The following is a 25,218-nucleotide window of genomic DNA, read 5'->3' as shown; positions in this document are numbered from 1 at the left end:
ACCTTTTGTAGCAGTTGTCTACAGTGATTATTTTTCTGAGCCATTGCTTGGATATATGGGCTGGTTCATAGGCTAGTTTCCACGGCAGTCTCCCACAACTGGTATCTTCCAGAGAACAAGTGACTGACTGGACCAATGAGACAGGTCAACTCTCTTAATCCGTCCAACCAATCCTAGGGCAGGGCTAACCTCTAAATAACAGCTTTCTGATTCTTGTATGTCTACACTGCAAAGAAAAACCCAAGGCACTGAGTCTCAGAGCTGGGTCAACTGACTCAAGCTCCAGGGCTAAAAATAGCATTATGAAAATTCCAGCTGGGCTCAAAGACTCCCCCACTCCTGCCAGATTTCAGAGCCCCTGCTCCAGCACAAGCAGGAGTATCTATACTGTGCAGGGTAGACATACCCTTAGAATAACAGTGGGACTTCGATGAGAGAACAGAATATACTCATCTTTCAGGCATTAAAACCAGTAGCTAAGTCACAACCATCCTTGCAATAAGCAATCTATGAGAAACTCTTGAACTCTCCTTCCGGTTACAGTTTCAGGCTTTCATACCTGTCCCTATTGTTAATCTCTCAAAGCAGTACTCATTTTGTGCACTACACTGCTTCCGTGACAATCAGCTGTAATGCTTTATGGGGCACTCTTGGTAACTGAAGAAATGGGTTTTAGGTGATTACCAAAAACAGGTTTATAGTCCCTCCCACCCAACAAGGTAAGTGCCGGGGTGAAGGAATCACTCTCCACAATAAAATCTGATCCAAAAAACCGCATCATTTAGTGGCAGCAACAACATTAAAGAGTCATCAGTTTTGGAAATCTAGTTCTGCTTTTAGCTTTGGGTCAGTAACCTCAGTGAGCAGAGCTGGCACCTGACAGAGAGCAAAGTTCAGATGAGGTTATAAAATAACATGCTATGCACGTCATCTTAAAACACATTACCCCTTGTTGCTGTAGGGGCAGTGACAACATACAAGGATCTCAGCACATGGCTAGAATGTTTTGTAAACAATCTAAATATTAAAAAATATTTTAAAAAAGCTTTGTTTTAAGGCCACCTAAACTGAGTGGTCCTTCCATTCAGTAAGGATTAGTGTGGTGTTACTGCCGGGTCTCTTCCCACATAAGTCTGTGGCCTGATAGCAGCTGCAGCATGTTACAAAGGAAACTCAAGTTACAGTGTTGGTAGGGATCTTTTCCAGGTTTTGTTCTTAACAGCTGGAAATTGCAATCAGGTCTCTTCACTTGCCTTTCAGGTCCCCAGCAGTGAAAGCAGAGAACACTCTCACAGAATAGACAGTAAATGTTTACTTATTCCCAATAACACAGCTGTAGCTGGTGGAGTCTGATCTAGCAAACTCACTAAGGGGAGCTCAGTAGTGAGACTTGAAAGCTCTTGGGTAGAAGTTCCAAGGCTTTCCCAGGCAACAGGTTCATGAGTCATTACACACTTTCACCTTCCTCCTCCACACTCTGAAAACCCTTGTAGATGTCCTCTGGGCCCAGAAGAGGCTGGTGTAGACATGACTGGTGTTTTTCTGCTCCCCTCCAAAAAGTATGCTGGTCTGCCCTTCCTTGCTTCAGAAAGAGGGGCAGCAGGTCTGGGGTGAAGGGGATGTCTCTGAATGCATGCAAAAGGAAAATTCCAGAGACTATGGTTAGAAAGCCACTTATAGTGCCAATTATGTTGTGTAGGACCATGTGTTGCCACTCCTTGAAGAGGATGGCGGAACAAGTCATGACAGCTGTGGTAAACAAGACATAGTAGATAGGTGTGACCACAGATGTATTGAAGATGTCCAAGGCCTTGTTCAGGTAGTTAATCTGGACACTGATGCAGATCACCAGGCAAATCAGGAGTATCCAGCCCAGCGGTTCTTTCAGGACCTGCTTCCCAGCAAACAGTTCCTTCAGTGTGATGCCCAAGCCCTTGACACAGGACACTGAGAGCGAGCCAATGGCAGAGCAGACCAAAACATACACCAAAACGTTGCTCCGCCCATAACGGGGCCCAGCCACGAAGATAAGGAGAATGGAGCTCACCAGCACACACACCGCAAAGGCTATAAACCCTTAGATAAGAAGGAATAATCATTAGGATTTGCATTAGAGTGGGTAACACTATTGTACATTTATGTTACATATACTTATGTGTCTAATAGAACAGTGAGTGGAGATGCAAGATAGGGTGACGTGCCCCCATGGGTCAGTATACTCGCCTTTCATCTTAGTGACTGGGGTTCAAAACAAAGTGGTTACATGTCAGAGAGATTTTAGGGCTATCTCTATTCATTATGCATTATGGTCCAAGCCATAAGACTACCACACAAGTTGGCATGATTAACAGATTCTGTTACGGAAATACAAAAGCCTGGAATAGGGAAGCTACAGCTCAGAACGGAGGCAGAGATGCAGAATTGGCTGGGGGTAGGGAATAATACACCACTGATATAGTAGGGGATGCTGTAAATTGGAATTGTGAAGTATTGGCAGAGCTACATGGAGCCCAGGACTGGAACATCAATATGCTGCAAGTCAAGCCAGAGTGGTACTTGCAGAGCTGTTCAGGTTGGGATTAGGACTCTCCTGGGATAGGAAGGGGCGCTGCAGGTCAGGCGTTCTGGGGCATCAGCACAGTGTGTTTATGATGAACTGCAGCATGAGCCTGTGGGTTTTGGGGGGAGGGATTGACATGCTTTGCTCCCTTCCCTTCTCACTGCAGGCTTCCTCTCTGTAGTGTCACTCATTCTTACCTATCATGCTATTGCCCAAATCCCTCCCTTGATACCAACTTCCTTTCTCATATTGTGAGGTATTTTTTCCTCTGAGCTCCACCTCCCTGCAACTCTCTGTTTCCTTCTTTGCTTCTATTGTTTATTTTCACCTTAAGTTTCTTCTCTGGCCTTTCTTCTCCTCCTCCCACTAATGCTACCTCTCATGTATTGACAATCCCCTTTTCTAAACCAGCATTATATTAGGGTTAATTGATATTGCTGTTGATTTTGCTACTAGTTTTGTGGTTATTCTTCCTTTGTAATGCTTGCTTAGCACTTTGGTATTAAAAGGGCTGTATTATAACCACAAGGGTCATGGATAGTGGTCTAAGCACAAGCCTAGGACCCAAAAGTACTGGAGTTCTAATCCCCACTTTGACATAGACTCCTGTGGCCTTGGGAAAGTCACTTAACCTCTGTCTTACAAAACATCCTGAAGATGAGAAGTGCCATTTCTTTTTTATTAAAATAAAATGCAAATATAGCAAACACTTGCATCATACTTTGTGTGTCAGATTTGACAATAACTAGCCTTTCTCCATCTGAGCAGCCCAGGTTTTCACTCTTAGTCTCCAAAAACATGAGCAATCTAATCTTTTCCATCCCAGAGAAGGAGACTAATAAGCTATCATGGATCAATGGGCACATTTCTATCACTTCAGTGCAGGGTAAAATGGAAGGATTATTTACTCAATTCTTCTCAGGCTAGACAAGTTATTCTACCTTCCACTGCCATTTATACAAGGTGGGGGAGGGGAGGAATTAACACAGCCCACTTTGTTTGGGTACCTGGATCTTTAAGCTTCTCTGCCATTGACTCCAGGCTGGATACCTCCTCCTCCTGTGGAGCATGGATTACCATCACTGTGGAGCCCAGAACACTCAAGATGCAGCCAATCTTTCCATGGACATTCAGGTGCTCATTCAGAAAGTAGGATGACAAAACTGCACTGTAGGATTGAAAGCAAAGAATAAACAAACACCAAGGAGGTGCAGTATTTGAGGGAAAAGATAGGGTGACGGTAGACAGCTACTTCCAGTGGTAAAGGGCAAAGGGACAAGTACCATTTGTTCTTGTGTTGCTTACCTGACTAGAACACTTAATGCACCCAATGGAGTTACTAGTGTTGCTGGGGCAAAGGCATACGCAGCAAAATTTGCTGCTTCTCCAACTCCCACTGCAAGAGAGACCCAGTCAGTCACAGGAGAGCAGCATAACATTGGAGCCAACGCAGCACAATTCATGTCAGCTCATAACCATTGTGCAGTTAGTCACTGTACAGAAGCACCATCACCACTTGCTGATTCCATAATTTGTTATCTGCAATAGCACAATCCATCTGCTTGAGCACTGTATGGACAGTGTAGAGAAGAACTGAGCAAGACAAAGAGGTGGATGGTGAAGGAGAAAGCTTATTTACATATGGATATACTACTAACCAGCATCAATGGAGAAAAGAAATACTAACATCCTTACAGTTCAACATATATTTGTATAATTTTGCCTTCCTGTAATGGTGTCCATTGTGACATATTCCAGTCTTTACTTAGCATGACCTATGAAGGAAGGCTGAAAGAATTGGGTTTGTTTAGTTTGGAAAAGAGAAGACTGAGAGGGGACATGGTAGCAATTTTCAGGTATCTAAAAGGGTGTCATAAGGAGGAGGGAGAAAACATGTTCACCTTAGTCTCTAAGGATAGAACAAGAAGCAGTGGGCTTGAACTGCAGCAAGGGAGGTTTAGGTTGGACATTAGGAAAAAGTTCCTAACTGTCAGGGTGGTTAAACACTGGAATAAATTGCCTAAGGAGGTTGTGGAATCTCCATCTCTGGAGATATTTAAGAGTAGGTTAGATAAATGTCTATCAGGGATGGTCTAGACAGTATTTGGTCCTGCCATGAGGGCAGGGGACTGGACATGACCTCTCGAGGTCCCTTCCAGTCCTAGAATCTATGAATCACGTCTGTGAATTGCCATGAAGCTCTATTGACTACCCAGCAACACCAGATGCTTAGGAGCCAACTATGCAGCACATATGGCAATCTGCATAATGCCCTAGAATGCTTTGCATGGTGACAGAACTTCCAAAATGGCCCAATCACCTGATTAACTAAGTACTCAACTCTTAAGTGAGAAATTTAGAAATATGTCAGATGAGAGCACACAACATGGTTTGTTTAGACAGGTAACACCACTTTCAAACTGCTCAATGATAAAACAAGGCAGCTGAGCCTCGATTATGACAAAGGAAATAAAAGAACAAGACAAAGATAAATGTGAACAATCAAAAACCTTGACAACTAACATCTCTTGCTCATACTTCAGTTTCACAGCAAGTACTTACTGGACAGTAGTCCTGCCCACCAAAGCCACTCCCTCAGGTATGCATGACCTCCTTGTCCTGAGAAAGAAAGCAAGAGCAACAACAAATCCAGGGTGAGTTTCCAATGGCACAAGCTATACAAATAACTCAGGATCTCTTTTACCTATTAAGAAAGGAATGAATTTTCCTCTGAGGGGTGGGCTAATTCTCCAGCACTCCTCCTCCTCTGTAAATGAGCCAATTTCCAGATGATATAGCACCTTTAAAAAAAAAAGCTTGATGCTGGTGAAGACTGCTGGGTAGCCATCCCTGGGGACAGAAGTCCAATTTATCCTCAAGAATAAGTACAGCATGGGCAGTGGCAGCACATGCTTCTTCCTCTCTGCCTCAGCTATGTGCCCAACCATGCCAGGATCACATCTACAACACAAGGAGATAGTCTGGTCTTTATTCCATCTCTGGTGAAGATACCGTCAAGGGTAGCAGCTGAAGTAAGTGTTTTTATGAAGCAAATACTTGCCTACTAAGAACTGGACTGAGACCAAACTCACATGATATAGTACACCATTAAGCAGTTGTCAGATAGTAATGTTTTTGGATTACTGATCTGGGCCAGACTTGGAGCTGAAATCTTCCCATGGCACATCCCATTCCTCTGTCCAGATTAGGTATTTCTATTTCTCTTCCCTATTCATTTAAATTCTTGTCATTTGTCCCAGCCCTCTACAGATTTTGAATGCTGCACTTCTCCAGCTCTTTGCTCACAATACTGTGCAATATTAGACTGCACCTGGTTACAAGACACACTACAGCAGTCTGGTATTTCGACTGTATTAACAGCTCCAAGATCAAGAAAATAATGTGTCCCTTCTGACTGATCTTAAAGTGACTAAGAGCTGTATTAAAGCCAGAAATGTTTTCACATCATCTAGCTGAATAGCAATTAGAGCTTTTTGAAGTTCAATCTTTCCAAATGTGTAGAGAGCCCCTGAAAACTCTCTTATTGTTCTACTTGGACAATAAGAACATTGCCTTTGGTGGGAACGTAACTGTACAGCCAACTGCAGCAATAAAGATGTAAGGTACCTGCCCTAATGGAGCCCCTGCTGGCCAACTTGAGAAGCCCTTTCTTCTTTAGTATAAAACTTCCTCCAATGAAAATACTTGAGGATAGAGCCAGGCCTAGTCCGATGTAGAAGTCGTAGTGACCTGACATGCCCTCCATCACAGCCCCCTGCATAAGGAAGGAAGAACACTGAGATTCACAGAGAGAAGAGGGTTGGGCATGTCCACCACACAAATCTAAGGAAAGCCCCAGTTGCAGGGTGTTCTCCTGGAACATGAAAGATTGCTGTACATGAAATAAATACTTTGTAGGGCAGCTTGTGGGGAGCTCTTACTGATCTCTACACCTTCAAGTGCTAGGGCCATTGACATTTCCATTTCCTAATGCAGCATTTCTCAAACTGGGGGTCCCAACCCAAAACACGATAGGGCAAGGCTGTTGTAGGGGGGGTTGCAAGAGCATCTTTTTCCTTGCTTTCTGAGCTGGGCAGCCATAGAATGGCAGCTGCTGGCCAGGTGCCCAGCTCTGAAGGCAGCACCGGCACCAGCAGCAGTGCAAAAGTAAGGATGGCATGGTGTGGTTCCTTAGTTCTGTAGGTATGTGCACTGGTGCCACAGATGTTATGTTCAGTAGCAGGGGGTGGGGGGGAGGGGGAGTCAGTGTCATCACAGTCTGAAATATTTTTAAAAGAAATTTGAGAACCTCTGTCCTAATGGACATCTACATGGGGGGGGGGGAAGAGAAGGGGGACTTTGCTCCTGAGAAGACAGTGTACCTGCAGTGTCTCAGTAATAATCATAAACCAGGGCACGACCTAAGACCCCTCAGGGTGCATAGGTGCCAGGAGCTGATTCTGCAGCTCCCCCTTGTCCAACTCGCGGGCTGAAACCCTTAGCGCTCAACTGCAACGACCCCCAAGTGCCGTTCTCCGCTGGGAGCCAGGCTCCCCTTTCCGGAGCGAGTGCCGTACCCCGCCCGGCGAGCACCAATCTCCGCGTGCTGGGCACTGTCCTCGGGGCGGGGGAGCGCAGGCAGCCCCGTCCGCCAAACGGGCCTCGCCCCTCACCGCAGGAGCCCGAGTGCCCGGTGCCCCCCGAGCCCCAGGTTGTACGGGGACAGGAGCCCCGGGCCCTGTCAGCGCAGGGAGGCACCGCGACCCGGGCAGCAAGCACAGAGCCCTGCCCCGCCCTGCCCCTTCCCCGCCGGAACCTAGCTTAGCTCCCCACACCGCTTCCGCAGCGTCAGCCAAACCCTTCCTCCGGAGCCCAGCACCTCGCTCTTCACTTCCGCTTCCGGTACGTCAGCCAAACCCTTCCTCCGGAACTAGCGCGGGGAACGAGACGCCTAGCGGGGAGCGCGTCACTCTTACCTTCCGCCCCTGTTGCTAGGGGCCTGGTGAGTGGCGGGGAACGGGGAGAGTAGGCCCGGCCTAGGCCCCCCGGAGTAGCGAGACCCCGCTGCGCGCGCTGGCGGGCGGGTCCCGGGACTGTCTCAGCCGGTGCCCCCGCCCCTGCCGTGCCCATCGCTTCGCCTGCCGGGCAGTTGCCCCGGCCGCCCCGGTGCTGGAACAAGGACACCGCCGAGCTCATGTCCTGGGACCCAGCCGCTCGCCCCGCTCTAAGCCCGGGGACGCGCCGCGGGAGATGTCAGATCCGCCCCCAGTCACCGGGCTTCCTCTTTACAGGCTGTGTCTGGTCCCCGCTCGCCGTGTGAACGGCCCGGGCCCGGCCGCTGCCTTACATGGGGGGTGGGCAGAGGGGTCCGCCCACAGGCTTGCGGGATCCGGGCCTCGTTAGCCCTGTCAGAGCTACTGAAATAGGGGTGCGGGGACTGGTATTTCCCCTTTCGGCTCTTGCAATAGCCGGTGTTGTTATTTGTGTCAATAGCAGGTAATCGCTTCTCACGCAGAAGTGCGATTTTTAAGTTTATTTTGTCCTTTTTAGTCTACCCCATCACTTTTTATTTCATTTATTTTTTAAAAAACTGATTTTCTTTTCTTTTTTTCCCTTTGGGCATTTGTATTTGGCTTTTGAATGATACAGATGTTTATAAACATTTGTGTGAAGCAAGAAGAGGCAAGATGACATCTACAAGTAATGAATTTGTTTGCTTATGTCTCTCTGGTGCTGGGTCTCTCTGTCTCTGCTTCCTCTCTGCGGAAAAAGGATACTTCAAAGTCATAAGTTCACTGTGTTCCCTCCAACTCTTTGAAAGTATCCAAAGGAGAACAGCAAGCTGTTGGGGCTGAAATCGAATCTGTAGAACAAACAACATACACTCCATGTATATATGACTTCTGAGGCCCCCAAGGAAAATCCTGATGCAGCCATAGGCCTTGTCTACACTACGGGGGGAGATTAATCTAAATTATGCAACTTCAGCTATGTGAATAACATAGCTGAAGTCGACATACTTAGATCTACTTCCCGTGGGGACCGCGTTATGCGATGTCGACTGGAGATGCTCTCCCGTCGACTCCCCTTGCACTTCTCGTTCAGGTGGAGTACAGGAGTTTACGGGAGAGCAATCGGCGGTCGATTTAGCGGGTCTTCACTAGACCCGCTAAATCAACCACCGATGCATTGATCGCCACCTGTCAAACCCAGTAAGTGTAGACAAGCCCTTAGCTATGGATCCACCATTGGTGCTTCCTCAAGGAGATATTCCCATTGTCAAAGACTCCTGATATTTAATCACACAGTTTCTAATGCGGAGTGCAGGAATCCTGTGCTTCTGTGTTAGATTCACAAGCACAGAATGCTGCCTCCCTCAGGTGCCTCTTCCTGGACTTCTGCTTGAGAGTTATACACCTGGAATATCCTCCTGTCGGAGAAGTTTTGAGTATAATGAAAACGTATCTTTAGTGCGTGTGATAAACTTAATGGAGCAGAATCAAAAGCATGTCTTTCTCCCTACAAGGCCTCCATTGTCTCTTATTGAGACCTGAAGATGATGTTATTGTTTTAGTGTTATAATGGCATCTTTTAGCAAGGAGAAGTGGGCAGGATGCCCTTCATGTCAATGGAGCACTTGCGGTTGAATATTGTTACAGGAGGCTTGTGCTGTATGTAGCTGAGCACTCTAAGCACCACCATTCTAGGAGCAAGACAGTAGGACAGGAAATAGTACCGAGTTTCTCCCCTAGCAGTGCAGAACTATTAGACTAGTATATCGGATACTTCAGGCAATGCACGATTTCACCTCTAATGTAGTCTTCTGTTCACATGTAATTGTAACATCAGATACATAACTGATAGAGACACCCACTCTCTCCCCCTTTGTAATGTTATATTAAAGTTGCTCTCGTGAAAGCAGAACCTTATTTGATAGAATTTAAGGGTGGGATGCTAAAAAGTGCTAAGTGTTGGCCTAACTCTGTTCCTATTGAAGTAACTGAGAGCTGTACCACTGATGTCAATAGGAGCAGTTAGGTCAACACTGAGTGTTTTAGAAAATCCTACCCTAAAAGACTTCATAAATGAATCCCATGTAGTCACAGAAACTGCTCTCTCTCTTTTCAGCTCTTGTCTCTCATGTAAGCTCTTCTATGCTGTGTGTGTGTAGGCATAAACTCTTATATCACGTCCCAAATGCATCCTTGTGATCAGGAATATTTTGTACTTTCTTTTGATTCATATAAGGGAGATTCTACAGAAACTTGGTGACAGAATGTAAACACTGGATACCAGCAGCAGAAATTCTTTAGCTTTGTCAATTAAGGAGTTTCTGAGTTAAGTGTCTATCCCATCAGTGTCTGTATCTCAGCAGCCGGCACATTCAGTTCCTAGTAATATAACAGGGAGAATATCCACTTTATTTATAAATGCTGAGTAGCCATCAACTATCAGAGGTCAAAACAGACTGAACAAACATCTTGGTGACGTTGTGTTTTATCTTGTTTTCTGACTTCAAGAACTAAAGATGAGTAAGAACAAGGACGATGCTCCCCATGAGCTGGAAAGCCAGTTTATTCTGCGGCTGCCTCCGGTAAGAGACCCTTAGATCTGGGCCAGTCTAAAGAGGACAAAGTGGGAGGAACATTCCCACACAAGGCTACCATCACTCTGCAAAAATCACCAAGTTCCCAAGGCACCCATCCTGTCCAGCCCCAGTTTGGAAGGTGCAGGGCAGCAACTCAAGGTAGAGAGGGTTTAAAGAGATGGGTGAAAGCAATAGGAATTCTACAGACCCTGTTTGAGATATCAAGACAGATTGGCTATTTGTACTGAACCCCTGCCTGTTTGTAATGTAGCTCCCTTAAATGACACCTTGTAAACCAGCCTTCTACCCATTCCTGTTCATGTCTATGCCTGTGAGATGCATCCGGGTGCACTGCTGCTTGGAGAAACTATGGTATTGTGAAACAGATCGAGGCAAAGTATTTACAAGTGATAGTTCAGTTGGTCCTCATTGCCAGTGATCAGTTCTATCATTCACTCTTGGTGCAGTTAATCTCATTCAATAAATGCTTAATCTGGGAAGAAGCTTCTTCAAATAACACACTGAAGAGGCATCTCCCCTTGACCCTGATGGAGCCCCTCTGGTTATCCACAAGGGCATTGTAGAGGAGCTGTAAGAGTGGGCATCTGAGTTCTGCTGAAAGGGTCTGTCACTCAGCTGCCCTATAAATAAAATAGACATGAGCAGTTCATAAAAACATGGGGTAGCTTCTGTTTTCTAAGGGACCTTAAACCAGCGATAGAATCTTTCCCAAATTACATTAGGTTGCTGGCTGTGAAGTACGTTGGGAATAGCAAAGCCACAAGGTTAATGCACATTACTAGGAGAAGTGCTTTTTTCTTCCTGTGTTTAATGGCACTTTTCAGTTGAGTTTCTGTGTTTAGATGAAAGTATGGATTAAAATTGGGTTTGAAAGCAGATTATCTCTTTAGCTGTTCTACCAGCTAACGCACATAGGTCTAGTCCTGTCTCATTCATCTGCTTTTTCTCAGGAATATGCCTCCACTGTGCGGAGGGCAGTACAATCTGGAAGCGTCAACCTGAAGGATAGACTTACTATCGAATTACACCGTGAGTAGCCAAGATCAGCTGCCTTTAATCTCTCCGTTCAGGAGCGAGTACTGTAGGCTTTGAAAGAGTGTGACTTGATTTGCAGAGCCCAGAGTGGGAAGAGACATCTGGGCTTCTCTGGGGATCATGCAGACATGTTGAGAAGGGTGCACTGAGCAATGTGGGTGTCTGATTTCTGGTGGAAATGTGCCCGGCATCAAACCAAGAACTGGTTTCCCATTGGGAGACCCAGAGGAGAAGTTCATCTTAGTGCAGTAGATGAAAGCTGCACACACCCCAACTGGACAAGCTTCACATCTTGTGAGAACCTGCTTGGCCAACAACCTCAATAAAGAGGGTATGCATAGAACAGCTCCTCTTTAATGTGATTGGCCCGAGCAGTCTGTCGCTTTTCTCCGCACCTCACAAAATGGGCATCTCCCTATTTGCCAGAAATTGGGATGTGAATATGTGTAGTTCTGAAGGTAAAATACTATTGATTCATGCAATGCACTAATCACATGGGTAGAGCCATCTTACTAACACAGGTATAAGTCATTGGCCCTGGAGGAAATCCAAAGAATTTTCTTTCTAGCTCAACTCCATCAGCAAATTCCCAGTCCTGCCCTGGAGGACTCAAAGGCAAGAAAGCTCTGCCTCTACCTGTTAGAATAGCCATAGCTGTAGAGCATACCCCACTGTTCCGTCCTCTCCTTCAAAGGTATTTTCTGTGAGTCTGTCTGTAGTTATCTTGCTACTAAGCGCATCACAGATTTCACAGGAAAATGCCACAGTTCTGTGCACCTCCAGTTCACTCAGGAGTTTTAAAGTGTTTGGCCCAGGAATGCAGCATACCGGTTAGGCATTTACTGGATTAATTTGTCTCTTGGTTTTCTGCAGCGGATGGGCGTCATGGGATTGTCCGTGTAGATCGCGTCCCCTTAGCTGCCAAGCTGGTGGACCTGCCCTGCATCACGGAGAGCTTAAAAACCATAGATAAGAAAACATTCTATAAGACAGCGGATATTTGTCAGGTATGGGCTGCCTATTCTATTCACTCTGGTGTCCTATGCTTGCTTCCTTCAGACAAAAGTCTAACCCTTTATATTATGGCAGTGCAACATATGGTACCCCACTGCTAATTTCCACATCCTCAGAATGTGAGTGGAGCAGCCGTGGTGTAAAATTTCCCATCGCAGCATAGCAGTTGGCAATTTCTTTCCTGACTTCTGCTCCCTTCTAACTGAAGAGAAGGTTGGTCATAAACTGATCCATCCACAAAAGCTGATTTTGTCAGCTATGCCAGTGAATCCCAGAGGCTGACTACATGCTGGAGGGAGTAGCATTTCCTTGTATATGTTGTAAATGTACCAGCCTTTAATTTAATTGAGTAGCTCTGCTCTCACATTATAATCAGCTCCTTTGTGTTCTGGGGCTTCAGATGCTCGTGTGTACTGTGGACGGTGATCTCTACCCCCCTCTGGAAGAGCCAACTGTGAGTACTGACCCCAAGGCAAACAAGAAAAAGGACAAGGACCGAGAGAAGAAATTCATCTGGAACCATGGCAGTGAGTAGAGTACAGGGTGCTTTACCTATCTTACCCTGGCATGACCCATAGCTCCCACTGCTTATCCCCTCCACCCTAGACAATGCAGGGGTAGTCTGCCAGGGCTCCTTACTCAGCTGTGTAGTTGAGAATCTTGCCCTCAGCCCACCAAAGTGCTGCTGGATCTCTCACATCCTGGAGTGGGAGTTTCCTGTACTCAGATGCCATGATTCTGTCATGCATGTGACTTTCCCCTGAGATCGGTGCCTGACACACAGCCTGTTTCCTTTGTTCCAGTTACTCTTCCACTGAAGAATGTAAGGAAGAGGCGGTTCAGGAAAACAGCTAAGAAGAAGGTGAGTTGCATCTCCTCATCCATGGTGGCACCTATGGTGTCAGAGGTGTCCAAAGGTGTGGGACAGAAGAAGACACTAGTACTGTGCGTAGCTGGGTCAGGAGCCTAACAATCTGTCTTTGCACTATGAATTCTTATAACATGGGTTTTATTAACTTTGCTTCACACCTCACTCACACAGAGCACAGGAGAAGGCAATTAGGACATTTTAACATTTTCTTGGCAATCTCTTGGCTGAATTTTGAAAGATGCCCTGGAGTGGGGAAAGCCCACTGTGCAGGAGTGGATCGAGTCTGTGTGTCCATTTTGCATACAGTGTGTCTCTTCTTTCTGAATTTCTATGCAGATATTTCTAGTAATGAGAGAGTTTATCTGCTCCTCCTCTTTCCCCACCTGAAATCCCAGTCCTCTGTGTAGGGCCCAATCATTTCCACAGCAACCAGCTACGATGTAGCACCCAGAATGACTTCAGAAGGGAAATGGGAGCAGAAGAACCCTTCCAATCCTGTCTTTGTGCAGAAGCCCCCAGTAATAAAGCACTCTGAAGGGGAAATGAAGCTATACTAAGTGGCTGCCCATTGTGGGACAGGCTGGGAGAATTAATTCCTCTCTGCTTTGCACTTCACTTTCACACAATGGAGCAATATTTCAGTGCAACATTAGGGAAACCAGACCCTGGAAGCACTGAGACTTTCCCCTAGGAGAAGTGTAGCAACACTTAGCCAGCATTCCCAACAAATTTAATAATCATAAAAAGTGAAACCTTGTTGTGATTCAGCAGGTGACTTTCAAACCTGGGAGGCCTTTCACTGAGGATTCATAAATGAATTCAGCCTTGGGGAGTTTTCATGTGCCATACAGTCAGGCCAGCTTTTATTCAGAGGTGGTGTTGGGAGTGTGAGAATGGAGCGGAAGTCAGGATAGTGAGAAGATTCAGCTCATTCAGGAGCTTTGAGGCAAAGAGGAGGAAGATGGAACACTGTCTTGAAAGGCAGGTAGTGGCAAGGGAGAGTCTTCTGGTGGGATATGGGTGAGCTCAAAGTCTAAAAGAATAGAGTAAAATAAAAGAGCCTTAAAATAAGGGGCTGGGATGGGTTGAGGTGTGGGAGGCAGCCAACAGCCAAGATACTTCTGAATTGGAGAACTGTCTGTCCAAGGGTGTTTAACACCGTCTCTTCTCTCTTTCCCCTCTCTGGCCCAGTACATTGAGTCTCCAGACGTGGAAAAGGAGGTGAAGCGTCTGCTGAGTACAGATGCTGAAGCTGTCAGTGTCCGTATCCTTTCTTCTGATTAACTCCGCAGAGCAGGATAGTGGCTGAGGAAGGCTCAGAGGAGAGAGAAGTTAAGTTGATCTCACAATACACATGGGTAACAGCAGGCAGGACATGGGCATGTGACAGACACTGAAGTTATAGCTTGAGCTTTACCCTGTTCAAAACCTGCTGCTTCTCCTCAATGACCTCTCTCTGGCATTCGTCACAGCCCTCCTTGTGTATCTGCTACTCCTGATGCTGGGGTAACTGGTTGCATCATCTCCAGAAGACAGGCCTTCACAGAAATAGGCCTGCAGGGCCAGATTGGCCACATTTGCGTGACCCTGCCAACACAGTGCAGAATTAGAGAGGGACACCAAGAGAGACTGGAGTCATCCCTGGGGTACTGTTAGCTGGAGAACCTCTTCTAGCACCTTGCTGTCAGTGGGCTCTTGCTGGTACCACCATCTGTCATTCTTCTGGTTTTTCCTTGACTCTTCTGTATCTGCTCTCAGGCTGGGAGGTCATTGCTGAAGATGAAACAAAGGAAGCAGACAACCATGGTTCACTCACCGGCTTGGACATCTCCTCTCCTGGGATGTCTGGCCACAAGCAGGGCCATGGCTCATCGGGTACACTGATGAAGGCTTATGCTTTTAGTAACATCATTTCGCTGCCAGAAGGCAGGGTCACCTGGTTTTGGTCTCTATGGAGTAGTTACACATGGGAGATGTATTTAATCCTATGAGCAGAATTGGATGCTGAGATTGTGTTCATTGGTATGAGAGAACAGGACAATAATAGTTTGGTCAAGCAGATATGCATTTGCCATTCTAGTGAACATGGCAGAAGAGAGAAAATCAGTATTTTCTGGGTCTTGAATTAGTCTTCTTGTAGTCTATTGGATCCCATAAGGAAGGTTAAGGACAATAGGTGTGTTTAGATAGACACTGGATACAGAAAACTATGCCTGACAGCCATAGGGATGTGCAGTGCCTTTCAGGGAGAGTTGAGGAGACACCGGAATCTGATGGGAGTTCATCAGCTCATTGTTTTTCTCCTTGTTTCACACCACTAGAACATGATGAACTGCGGGAGATATTTAATGACATCAGCAGCAGCAGTGAAGATGAAGATGAGAGAGATCATCATGATGATGAAGATTTGAACATCATGGACACAGAAGAAGACTTGGAGAGGCAACTGCAGGACAAACTGAATGAATCTGATGGGCAGCAGCAGGAGAACGAGGGAACAAACCAGATAGGTGAGCAGTCTTAGGCAGTGGTAGGTTGGGTGCCGAGGATGGGCAGTACCCTGGAAGGCTTGGTGCCGGGGGGATTGGCATGTTGCTCTGCTAGTGCTATAATTCAGACTATGGTGTGGATCATTTCTGCTGTCTCCCTTAGCCATGGGGATCCAAAAGCAGATTGACAACCTGAAGGGTAAACTCCAGGAGACCCAGGAACGGAGAAAGCGCCAGGAAGATCTCATCATGAAAGTAGAGAATCTAGCCCTCAAGGTGAGTGCTGGTCACCATCTGGTACCTTTCCTTCTAGCCCAAACCATGCATTCTTTACGGGGTCCTGTTCAGCTCAGCTAATGCAGTGAAGGTTTGGAACCAGAAGGCATCCAAACCTATTGTCCCGGAGTAGCTGATGGCCTTGCCATGTGGAATTTAAGATGAAAGTAGCTATAGGAATACATTCCAGCCAGTCATCCATGGATGACCTGAGACTGATGCAGAGCAAACCATGGAACTGTGCTAAAGAAGATAAGGGTCCTGCAATCCATGTTATGTTCCCTTTACTTTGCTGCCTGTCAAATTGCAACTGCAGATTTGTTCTCTTTACATAAATGGCCACTATTGAGACAGCAGTTATGTTCTTGCTTGTGTCTTTCTTCCAGACCCGTCTCCAGGCTGTGCTGGATGAATTCAAACAGCAGGAAGACCGAGAGAAGCAGCAGGTGAGGAAGCCTCTGTTACTGTCTCCTCTATGTTCCTGTAGAAGAAAGCAACGAGTGTGCAGTGTTGTGGGGTGATGCTGAGTGATTCTCAGCATTAGGAAGCAACACGTTGCACGCTTGTTCAGTAGTTTAATGTATAAAGGCCTCTGAGCCCTGCACCACACCACCTCAGGCTGTGATCAACAGCTGCCACAAGCTAAGCAGAGCTGTACCTGATCAGTACCCCCGTGGTAGAATGCCTACAACCAGTGGAGCTGCTGGAAATGGTGATACAGTAGGTGTAGTCTTCTCTCCGGAACACTAGTTAGCCAAGTCACGTTGTTCCAGAGGGTGCTCTGAAGCTGAGGTTGCCATATTTAGAGTGAGATGTAAAATGAAGACCCTGACGACGTGTGTCCATTAAAGATACAGTAGCACTTTCTGAAGAGTAGGGGTAGCTCTGGTCACTTGGCAAATTACCAAGCTGGGTAACTATATTTTGCTGCTTTACATCTCTCCCTGCAGTTTCAGTTGAATACTATAGTTTTTCTCCCCACACTTACTGGCTTGCGTAATGTTGTTTGCTGTAGACAGCTGCAGCATTCCACCCAAGAAGTGGCTGCATTTCAGTTGCAAACAAACCAGTTTTTACATCTAAGCCTGATTTTTAAAAACATGCTCAGAATATGTGCACACAGCTACTCCAGTTGTGTAAGCAAATCAGATGTTTGTGCATGTAACTGGTTATTTAACATGGCATTTAGGGGCAGAATAAGACTCATGCTCATTCTGCACCTCATTTAGGCATGGGTATTTCTGTTCAGGCAGTTACATGTAGGTGTCTTCATAGAGACCTATAGTTTGTAAAAAGTTTTGGGGATCCCTTTGAAAAGAAAGAAGAGTATTATTACCCCTTTGGTATGAGAGAGAGATCTAAGAAGTTTTAAACATAAAATATCTCTAATGCTTTACTCCTTCCCCTTCCAACCTTCTCCCCATAGCTCACCTCTCTGCAAGAACAACTGGAATCCCTTATGGAGAAGTGAGGAGGGCTTTTGATCAGGGTGGGAGCTATACCCTCCAAGCAGGCATAGTGCTGAGATGGACGCTTCACCCATGGGTTCTGGAGCCATCCTCTGTGCTGAAGACCTGATGTTACTGGCATGACCTCACTGCCGATAAGCCTACTCCTGTTAATGTTGGCACTCTGAATTCTCCTGGACACTGTTTCTAGAGCTGCTGGCTGATGTTTCTTGTGCTGGACAGTGCAGCCCAAACCATTAACCTTTGAAGAAAGAAAGGCACTAACCTGCAGTTGGTTCTCTGAGAGCAGCAGAAACACATGGCTAGTGGGTTAGCTGCACTGCTGGGGGAGATCGTTCCTTGACTAGTTTGACCCATCTTTCTCTCAGTGGAAATCATTCATACCTTGGAACACTCCTTCAAAGGCACTTTGCTTCCCGACAGGCTAATCCACAGCACTGTCGCTCTGGGTCACCTTAGCTCATGGTGCCAGAAAGCTGTGCTGAGCAAAGGGCAGGAATTAACCCCCCATGCACTGCGCAGGCCTGGAGGAGCAGAGCTAGGTCAGTGCATCACCTGGTTGTTGCTATCATCTGACCCTGCAAAGCAGCATTCCCTGAGTGGGGCATGTGCTTCCTTAACAGACTTTCTGACGGGTCTGCGGTGTTGGGAGTTTGTGCCCATGCTTGGGGAACATCTGCTTGAACAAAACTGGAATGAATAAAGTGTGTGTGTTTTCAACCCCGCTGTCCTGTAATGCTCATTTCCTCAGAGCGGTGCTGTGACTGGCACTGTCCCTTTGCCAGCTGGAGACTGATGGCAGCAGAGCTCCCTGGTGCTTGTAGATGTAAAAGTGGTGGGGTGCTGCAGCAGCTTTGCTTTCTCACTCAGCGAGCGAGCTAGATACAAATGGGACCCTCCCAAGGGAAAACTGGGAAGCTGCTATTGTGCTGTCAGTGTGGGGGCGTTCTCTCCCCCTCCCCCCCCCCCCACCACGGGGCAGAGCCCTTGTGAGTAGGGAGCTTTCTCTAATCCCAGATAGATTAGGGAGGCCAATCCTAGATTAACCTGGCAGGGGATTGGAAAGGCAGTCCAGTCAGCAGTTGTCAGAATGCATCACGGGTGTTGGGTGGGAGGTTCTTCCTTACCACCGGGGAGGGAAGAGTGAGGCGAAGACAGAGGGGTAAGAAAATATAACAGATAACAGGGCCACTCTGGCTCCTTAACGTGGTTACTGTACAGCACAGTTCTCTCTGCTCCTGAACGGGCAAACTCCACCTAGGGGAAGTCCAGGGAGAAAAGGCTTTAGGATGCAGTGCAGTCACAGCCTCATTCAGGGTGGGCAGCCTTAAGCCAGATATGCAGTAGCTAAAGATTGTTAGATGAGCCACAGGAGGAAGAAAACTCATCCCAACAGACCGGAATCGAAGAAACACTCAGCTCCAGGAAGAGTGAGAACAACAGTGGGTGTGACCAGCAACCAAAGAGGTGAGGAGGGAGATCTGCCAACAGCTTCAACATGGATGAAATGTGCCTGCTTAATGTGGAAGGAGTCAAGAAAAAGATTTTACATGGAGGCCGAGGGGAGCTGCCACAATTCAAAGATGGGAGCAAGGTAACTACTCTCAGCAAGCATCTCAAACTGGCTAAGGAGGGATAGAGCAGGTCAGATGTTATCTCATACCCTTGAATGACAGCCTGTATTGGGTTCCCCAGCAGCTGTCTCCCAGGCTCTCGGGCTGTAGATGGTGACCCAGAGCCCTTATTACTGAAATCCTCTGCACATGTGTCTCCTTTAAAAGCACTTGTAGTCAGAAGTGACTCTAAAAATAAAAACAGCTGATTTCTTCTCTCATTGAGTCCAGATCAAATTAGCTGAGTTTACCAGGCGGCAGGTTTTTCTAACTGCAGGCATTGAAGATTCCAGCTGTGCTCTGTTTGCCTCCTTCATCAACTGCACTAATAGGTTCTGCCACTGGAATCCAGTTGACAGCTTTGTATGCTGTAATCCAGCTCAGGCTCCTGGAGCCACATTAGCACAGCAAACAGAAGGAACAAAGCTAAGGGCTGCATGTAGGGAGCAGATAATGGGAGTGACAGGGTGCCCCTTGTTTGTGTAGATATAGCCACATTCTAAGCCTCTAGCAGTGGGACCTAATGTTTTTCTTTGTGGTTAGCTTGCAGTAACCCCTGCTATGAAGTGTGCATGCTATATTTGCAAGGCACTGCTGTGAGGAAGTTCACTCTACTGGAGCCCTGAGTTGGGTTAAAAAGAGGTATTGGCAGAGAGCAGCAGATGGTGGAGTGCCTCAAAGCCTGTCCCTTCACCCCATGAGAACAGCTGAGTGAACTAACACTAAGCTGGGGTCATGGTCACCCCTTCTCAGTGACCCAAGGGTGGGATTGAGCCAAGTTTCAGGGTGGAGAGGGGAGGGAGAGAAGGCTACTTACTACTCCAGTGACCTGATCCCAGACTGTCATGCCTGCAGCTGACCCGCTCTGCACTGGTTTCTCTTTGGTGCAGCTCACATTCCACTTTCAGACGCTAAAAGACGACTTTGAGCGCACGGTGATAGATGACAGCCGACAGGCTGGCATCCCCATGGAGATCATCGTGGGGAAACTGTTCAAAATCGAGGTGTGGGAGACCTTGCTAACCTCCATGAGGATCGGAGAAGTGGCAGAGTTCTGGTGTGATGCTATTGTGAGTGACAACCCCCGTGGCTGGGAACACCTAGATCTCTCTCTCTCTCTCTCTCTCTCAATGCGTTGACACCAAAACACACAGGTATCAACACTTACACGTGTGCACAGCCCACAGATACATTCTGGACAGGATCGCACTGGCATACACATCTGTACCTGTCTTATGCATGGTTCCGTGCACCCTGCTGCATGTAACTGGGAGCTGGAGCACTGGGCTGCTTGGTCCAACAGCATGTCTTCCCTCACCAAGTCCTTTTATTCCTGAGATTTGGTGGGTGCAGGTTCTAACTCTAGGACAGACTGAAAAGCCCCAGCTCAGGCTGCAGTTCAGCCCTCGAGGGAGAGGAGCCATTTATTTCTGCTGTGGCAGGCGGCTGCTTTTACAGTATTCCTGGCCTGCTGTCTGAATACCTGACCCAGATTCCAGGCCCCAGCCCTTAAGCAGGGGGGTTTAACTCCACTTTCCCCCTGCTGAGAGCAGGTGCCTCCCATCACCATCTCACCCCACCTGCTCTCACTGGCCCCCGGGCTAGGGGGAATGTTTTGTACATGTGCTTGAGCCAAAGTGCCTTCCCCCGTCTCCTCCCGCCCCCAATGTTTCAGCACACAGGCATGTATGCGCTGGTCTCCAAGGGCATGAGGAGGATTGCAGAGGGCAAGGACCCCTTGGAGGGGCAGAAGCACCGCTGTGGGATGGGGAACATGTTCGACTACCACAGCACGGGTTATGTGGACCTGGATGAGCTGCAGAGGGCCCCCCAGCCTCTCATCTTCATCATGGAGCTTTTCAAAGTAAGGCCTGGGCCAGGGGAGGAAAGGCAAGTGGGGTGAGGGAGAGCAAAGTCGGGACAGACCACACGATGCTCAGCATGGCACAGCCTGGGCTAGTAGCTCTTCTGGGGCAGGGGGAGCCCAGCTCTCCTGGGCGTGGTGTGAGGAGCATATGAGGCCAGCAGTGTGAAGGTTTGTTTCCCCCCCCACACACACACACCAGGTGGACGACCCCTCATCCTATAAACGGGACACATGGGCCATGAACAAAGAGGAGAAACTGTCGGCAGTGCCCGTATTGCACAGCGAGGGCAACCGGCTGGTCCTGCTCAAGAGGTACCAGGAAGCAGCGGCGAAGTATCAGGAAGCAGTCATCTGCCTGCGGAACGTCCAGGCCAAGGTGAGAGCCACCCCGCTGGACACTGCAAATGGGGAGGGGTGGGCTGGCGTAGCACTGCCGCCCAGGGTGATGGGTCAGCGCTCAGCTGGAGCAGGGACAGCCACCTCCTGCTCTGGCTTCTTGTGCCCAGCTCCACAGCATTGGTACGTCCTGCCTAGCACCACTTCCCTCCTCTGCAGAGCCCCTACCATCTGCACAGGTCCTGCCTGCAGCATGCAGCAGTGAGCTGGCTGCACTGCCCCCCACCACCAGCTATAGAGCTTCGGGAGGTCCTCAGCAGCCAATACGATTCCTAAGACAATAACAGCCCAGTCTGCCGGTCGCTTTGCTCACACCGTGGCTCCCTGCGGCTGGGAGAACCTGCACTCCTAGGCCTTTGCAGTGACGTTTTCAGGGTACAAAGTCCTGCAAACTAAATCAAAACAAGTCACTGGGAAAGGCCAGGTAGGGCTTGCTGCAAACAGCCACTTCTGACCTGTGGCCTCCAGCAAGGAGGGGAGCCAGAAAGCTCCGACAGCGGTTCTTGGAACGGCATACTCAGCCAGATGGCTGAAGGTCGTGCATGCACTGGGATGCTCCCAGCAAGCACACTCCATGCTGGCTGTTTTACTTCAACTGTAGCTACTGTCCTCCATTTACCCCAGTTTGCCTGCAAAGCCCCCGCGGGATGCACTATGTATTGTTCCTGGTTACTGGCACTCTGTCCCTTTGCGAGTTCTCTGCCCAGCCAGAGAGGTCTGGTGTCTTCACGCTGCACATTGCTGGTTTTGTGAACAGGAGAAGCCCTGGGCTGAAGACTGGCTGAGCCTGGAGAAACTCATCACGCCCCTTGTGCTGAATTACTGCCAGTGCCAGCTGGAGCTGGGGGAATACTATGAGGTCTTAGAGCACACCACCGACCTCCTCCAGAAGAACAATGGTAATCGCCTCGCCGGCCTGTCCCAACCTTCCACTCGGCTCCCAGAGAGGGGCTCTTGTTCTCATGGGACTCTGCATCCAGCGCTCCTGTCACGCAGGGGCTTCCTCTCCGCTACCGATCCCCTGGGAGTTTTTCAGCTGCTCCCTTCCTCCAGCACTTAAAATTGTGTAGAGAAGGCATTTCAGGGGCGGGCCTCCTGGCTGGAGGAGTATTGCCTTCCATGGAATTTAAACCCAGCTGGAGCACAGCTTGAACTAGATCCATAGAAGGCTGAATCAGTGATGGAAGCTGACATGCTAGTGCAGAGTGGCAGATTCAGGAACAGCTGGTAGCCTTCACTCTGGCTGAGAGGTTGGGTTGGTCACTGGGTGTTTTCCTCTCTCTCATCTGCTGCTTTCCCCTTGTGAGATCTCTGTCCTGGAAAGGGAATATTGTCACACCAGGTGTAACAGCCTGTGGCACTCACTGCCACTAGATCCGCAGGCCCAGAGCTTAGTAAGATTACAGAAGCCAGACTTGGATGATGAGAACATCTCCAGTTAGGATAAGAAACCTTCACGCTTCAGGCCATGAGCAAACTGGTGGTTGACAGGGGCTACTAAGAAACGTCTCAGGTGGGCAAGCTATGCTTTACTTGTCCTCTCTGAGCTTGCTTGCACCTTCCTGGGAAGCAGCTGTACTGGCCAGACACCGATACAGGACTAGATGGGTGCTTGGCAGTTCCTACATTGGAATCCTGCTGCATGGCAGTGAATTAAATGGGAGCCAAGCTGTAGAGCAGTGTAGTGCTACAACGCCCTGCTGCGATTGCCATAGGAGTGAGTGGAGCCTAGATCTTTGTTCTGGTGCAGCCCCTTTGGGATACTCAGCACCTGCAGCAGGAGGCTCCAGGGAAAGGAGCTCAGAGGCCCTCTTCTGCAGGCAGGACAGGAGCGTGTGATGGCCAAGCAGGGCGAGAGAGGAAAGGAAATAACCCCATGCTTCTCTGCACTTGACAGAGAACGTGAAGGCTTACTTCAAGCGCGCAAAGGCCCATGCCGCCGTCTGGAACGAGAAGGAGGCACGAGAAGACTTCCTGAGGGCGGCTCAACTGGACCCGTCACTGGGAGCAGCTGTGAAGAAAGAGCTGAGGCTGTTGGGGGAGAGGATGAGAGAAAAACATGTGGAAGATCGGCAGAGATACCAGGGCCTCTTCCAGCAGCCTCAGCTCAAAGGGGCAACAGAAGGGAAGGGGCAGTTGGGAGGAGATGGGAATGCTGGAGCTGGCAGGCAGGAGGGAGGAAATTTTGGGGAAGGTAGGGAGGAGACAGGACTGGGAACAGAGAGCTCCACAGCCAAGGAGGAAGAACAAGACCAAGGAATTGCTAGAGCAGAGTGGGGTACGAGAGAGGCAGGACTTGGAGAAGAGAATACACACGCAAAGAAGGAACAAGGCCTGGGGGAGTCTGGGGCAGAGACAGGACCTGGGGAAGAGAGTGCCAGAGCAGAGAGGGAAGAGCCAGGGGAAGGAACAGACCAAGGGAATTCTGGGGTCGATGGAGCAGGGGGAGGACAAGGAAACTCAGAGACAGGCCGTGGAGAAGGATTTTCCAGAGCAGAGAGGGAACGAGCAAGCCAAGGCGATTGTGCGGCAGAAAGTCATAGCGTTCATGGCCAGAAGGGACCACTAGAGAGAGGACTTGGAGAAGAGAATGCCAGGGAGAGTCATGGGGCAGGAGCCAGAGAAAGGAGCTCAGAGGCAGATAAAGAACGGGGAGGGGGAGCAGAAGGTTGCTCCAGCACTAAAGCAGCAGAGCAGAGCTTGGGGGAAGGAGTTGGGCCTGGGGCAGAGCACAGCAGGACACTTTGAGATGAATGTTGAGAAATACAAGATGCTTCCTTGCTAACACACTGGAGGGAGGTCAGCACTGAGGGACAATGCTGCCGCTCACTAGGGCTGCCTAGTGAGGCAAAGAGAGATGGGCAAAGGGTCCCAGCCATTACCAGTGTAGTGCAGGACAGCAGAGAGCCCAGGGAGGGAAATTCAATACAGGGGCCCCAGAGCCAGGCTGAGATAGTGGGGGACTACCAGGTCCAGCTGGGCTGCTCTGTGAGTAGTTAGACTCTGGCCTGAACAAAGAGCTGTGGCTCAGTGAAAGGTAACTGGGTATTGGCTGGAGCTCTTTGCCATCTGTATGGTGCAGGCTTCCTCCCAAACCCTGTCACTGCTGAGCCACCAATGAAAGCGGGATCTGACCACATAACCTCACTCAGCCAAGGCGGCCAACTTCATCTTCGTGAATCGGACTGACGCCTCATGCGCCTGCTCTCCCAGTCCGCCCTGTGCTCGGTGCTAGAGCCCGCGCTCACCCTGTGCTGGGTCAGCAGTGCTAACCCCTGTACTGCTTCCTACTGCCGAGCTTGCTCACTGAGAAATAAAGTGCATCCCTGGCAAGGCTCTGGCAGGATTCTTTCCTGGCTATGATTGGCGTCTCCAAGCCAGCAGGCTCCCAGGCTGCCCCGGAGACCAAGGACACTCCTGGCCCCTGAAAAGCTTTGCTTTCCTTGCATGGATCTTCCCGTTTGTCCCAGCCTCCCAACCAGCCCCAGGAGGAGGTTATTTATTAAACACAGACAGCCCTACCTGAGCTCCCAGGAACAAGGCCGTCTGCCCCCAGAGCTCACTGTCTGAAAGCAGAGGCAGAGGGTGGAGCTTAATGTTTTCACTTTGTCTTTAGGGCAAAGTTGGGGGAGGGTGTATGGAGAGCAGCAGGCAAGAAGGGAGGAAATTGTCCCCATTTTACTGGTGTAATCCCCGGCACCAGAGGCTGGATTCAGAATGGGAGACGGGATGGGGAAGTTACTAATGGCCATAGGCTTCTGATCTGCCCAGAGCTCAATCTGCATTGGAATTCAGCACCAGGCCAGGACCCAGTTCAGCTCCCCCTTTTCCATATGGGGGGAGGGGGCTCCCAAATGCTGTGACTGAACTGACCATGGGAGGAGGCTTGGGGAAGGGAACAGGGGAGGCCCCTCTAGAAGAACAAGGAGGGCTCATGCTGTTCCACCATTAGTTGCAGAGACCACTGGCTTCTGCCCCATAAATTAAAAGGGGGAGAGGGATAGGCTGGGAGTTAGGAC

The 25,218-nt window shown here is 48.7% G+C and overlaps 3 protein-coding genes across 15 annotated transcripts; 2 read left to right on the top strand and 1 right to left on the bottom strand.

The window, feature by feature from the left end:
- Window positions 1-670: 670 nt before the first annotated feature.
- On the bottom strand, window positions 671-7,462 carry LOC117882446 (magnesium transporter NIPA2-like). 8 transcript variants are annotated; one of them, XM_034780676.1, is made up of 6 exons: window positions 7,396-7,462; window positions 6,188-6,335; window positions 5,123-5,179; window positions 3,866-3,956; window positions 3,568-3,728; window positions 671-2,076 (listed from the first exon to the last, which is right to left on the bottom strand). In XM_034780676.1, exons 2-6 carry the CDS (start codon window positions 6,324-6,326, stop codon window positions 1,448-1,450), a joined length of 1,077 nt encoding a protein of 358 aa, XP_034636567.1. In that variant the 5' UTR covers window positions 6,327-6,335; window positions 7,396-7,462; the 3' UTR covers window positions 671-1,447. The 8 variants fall into 8 exon arrangements, with proteins under 8 accessions (XP_034636567.1, XP_034636568.1, XP_034636566.1 ...); XM_034780677.1 differs by having other exon boundaries at window positions 7,440-7,461; XM_034780675.1 differs by having other exon boundaries at window positions 7,382-7,456.
- A 94-nt stretch (window positions 7,463-7,556) lies between these two features.
- On the top strand, window positions 7,557-18,043 carry TAF7L (TATA-box binding protein associated factor 7 like). 3 transcript variants are annotated; one of them, XM_034780680.1, is made up of 13 exons: window positions 7,557-7,562; window positions 8,210-8,260; window positions 10,081-10,154; window positions 11,120-11,198; window positions 12,078-12,211; window positions 12,619-12,745; window positions 13,022-13,080; window positions 14,281-14,353; window positions 14,848-14,964; window positions 15,411-15,599; window positions 15,742-15,854; window positions 16,241-16,300; window positions 17,281-18,043. In XM_034780680.1, exons 2-13 carry the CDS (start codon window positions 8,248-8,250, stop codon window positions 17,323-17,325), a joined length of 1,083 nt encoding a protein of 360 aa, XP_034636571.1. In that variant the 5' UTR covers window positions 7,557-7,562; window positions 8,210-8,247; the 3' UTR covers window positions 17,326-18,043. The 3 variants fall into 3 exon arrangements, with proteins under 3 accessions (XP_034636571.1, XP_034636569.1, XP_034636570.1); XM_034780678.1 differs by having other exon boundaries at window positions 14,275-14,353; XM_034780679.1 differs by lacking the exon at window positions 7,557-7,562 and having other exon boundaries at window positions 7,624-8,260; window positions 14,275-14,353.
- A 242-nt stretch (window positions 18,044-18,285) lies between these two features.
- Window positions 18,286-24,472, top strand: LOC117882444 (aryl-hydrocarbon-interacting protein-like 1). Of its 4 annotated transcripts, XM_034780667.1 has the most exons (7): window positions 18,286-18,917; window positions 19,538-19,540; window positions 19,866-20,006; window positions 20,612-20,800; window positions 21,003-21,179; window positions 21,957-22,098; window positions 23,097-24,472. In XM_034780667.1, exons 1-7 carry the CDS (start codon window positions 18,822-18,824, stop codon window positions 23,945-23,947), a joined length of 1,599 nt encoding a protein of 532 aa, XP_034636558.1. In that variant the 5' UTR covers window positions 18,286-18,821; the 3' UTR covers window positions 23,948-24,472. The 4 variants fall into 4 exon arrangements, with proteins under 4 accessions (XP_034636558.1, XP_034636559.1, XP_034636557.1 ...); XM_034780668.1 differs by lacking the exon at window positions 19,538-19,540 and having other exon boundaries at window positions 19,893-20,006; XM_034780666.1 differs by lacking the exon at window positions 19,538-19,540 and having other exon boundaries at window positions 19,827-20,006; window positions 22,029-22,098.
- Window positions 24,473-25,218: the final 746 nt, after the last annotated feature.

This window comes from Trachemys scripta, chromosome 9 (assembly GCF_013100865.1).
Source record: "Trachemys scripta elegans isolate TJP31775 chromosome 9, CAS_Tse_1.0, whole genome shotgun sequence".
NCBI classification, from domain to species: Eukaryota; Metazoa; Chordata; order Testudines; family Emydidae; genus Trachemys; species Trachemys scripta.
This window is presented reverse-complemented; position numbering and strand designations above follow the sequence as displayed.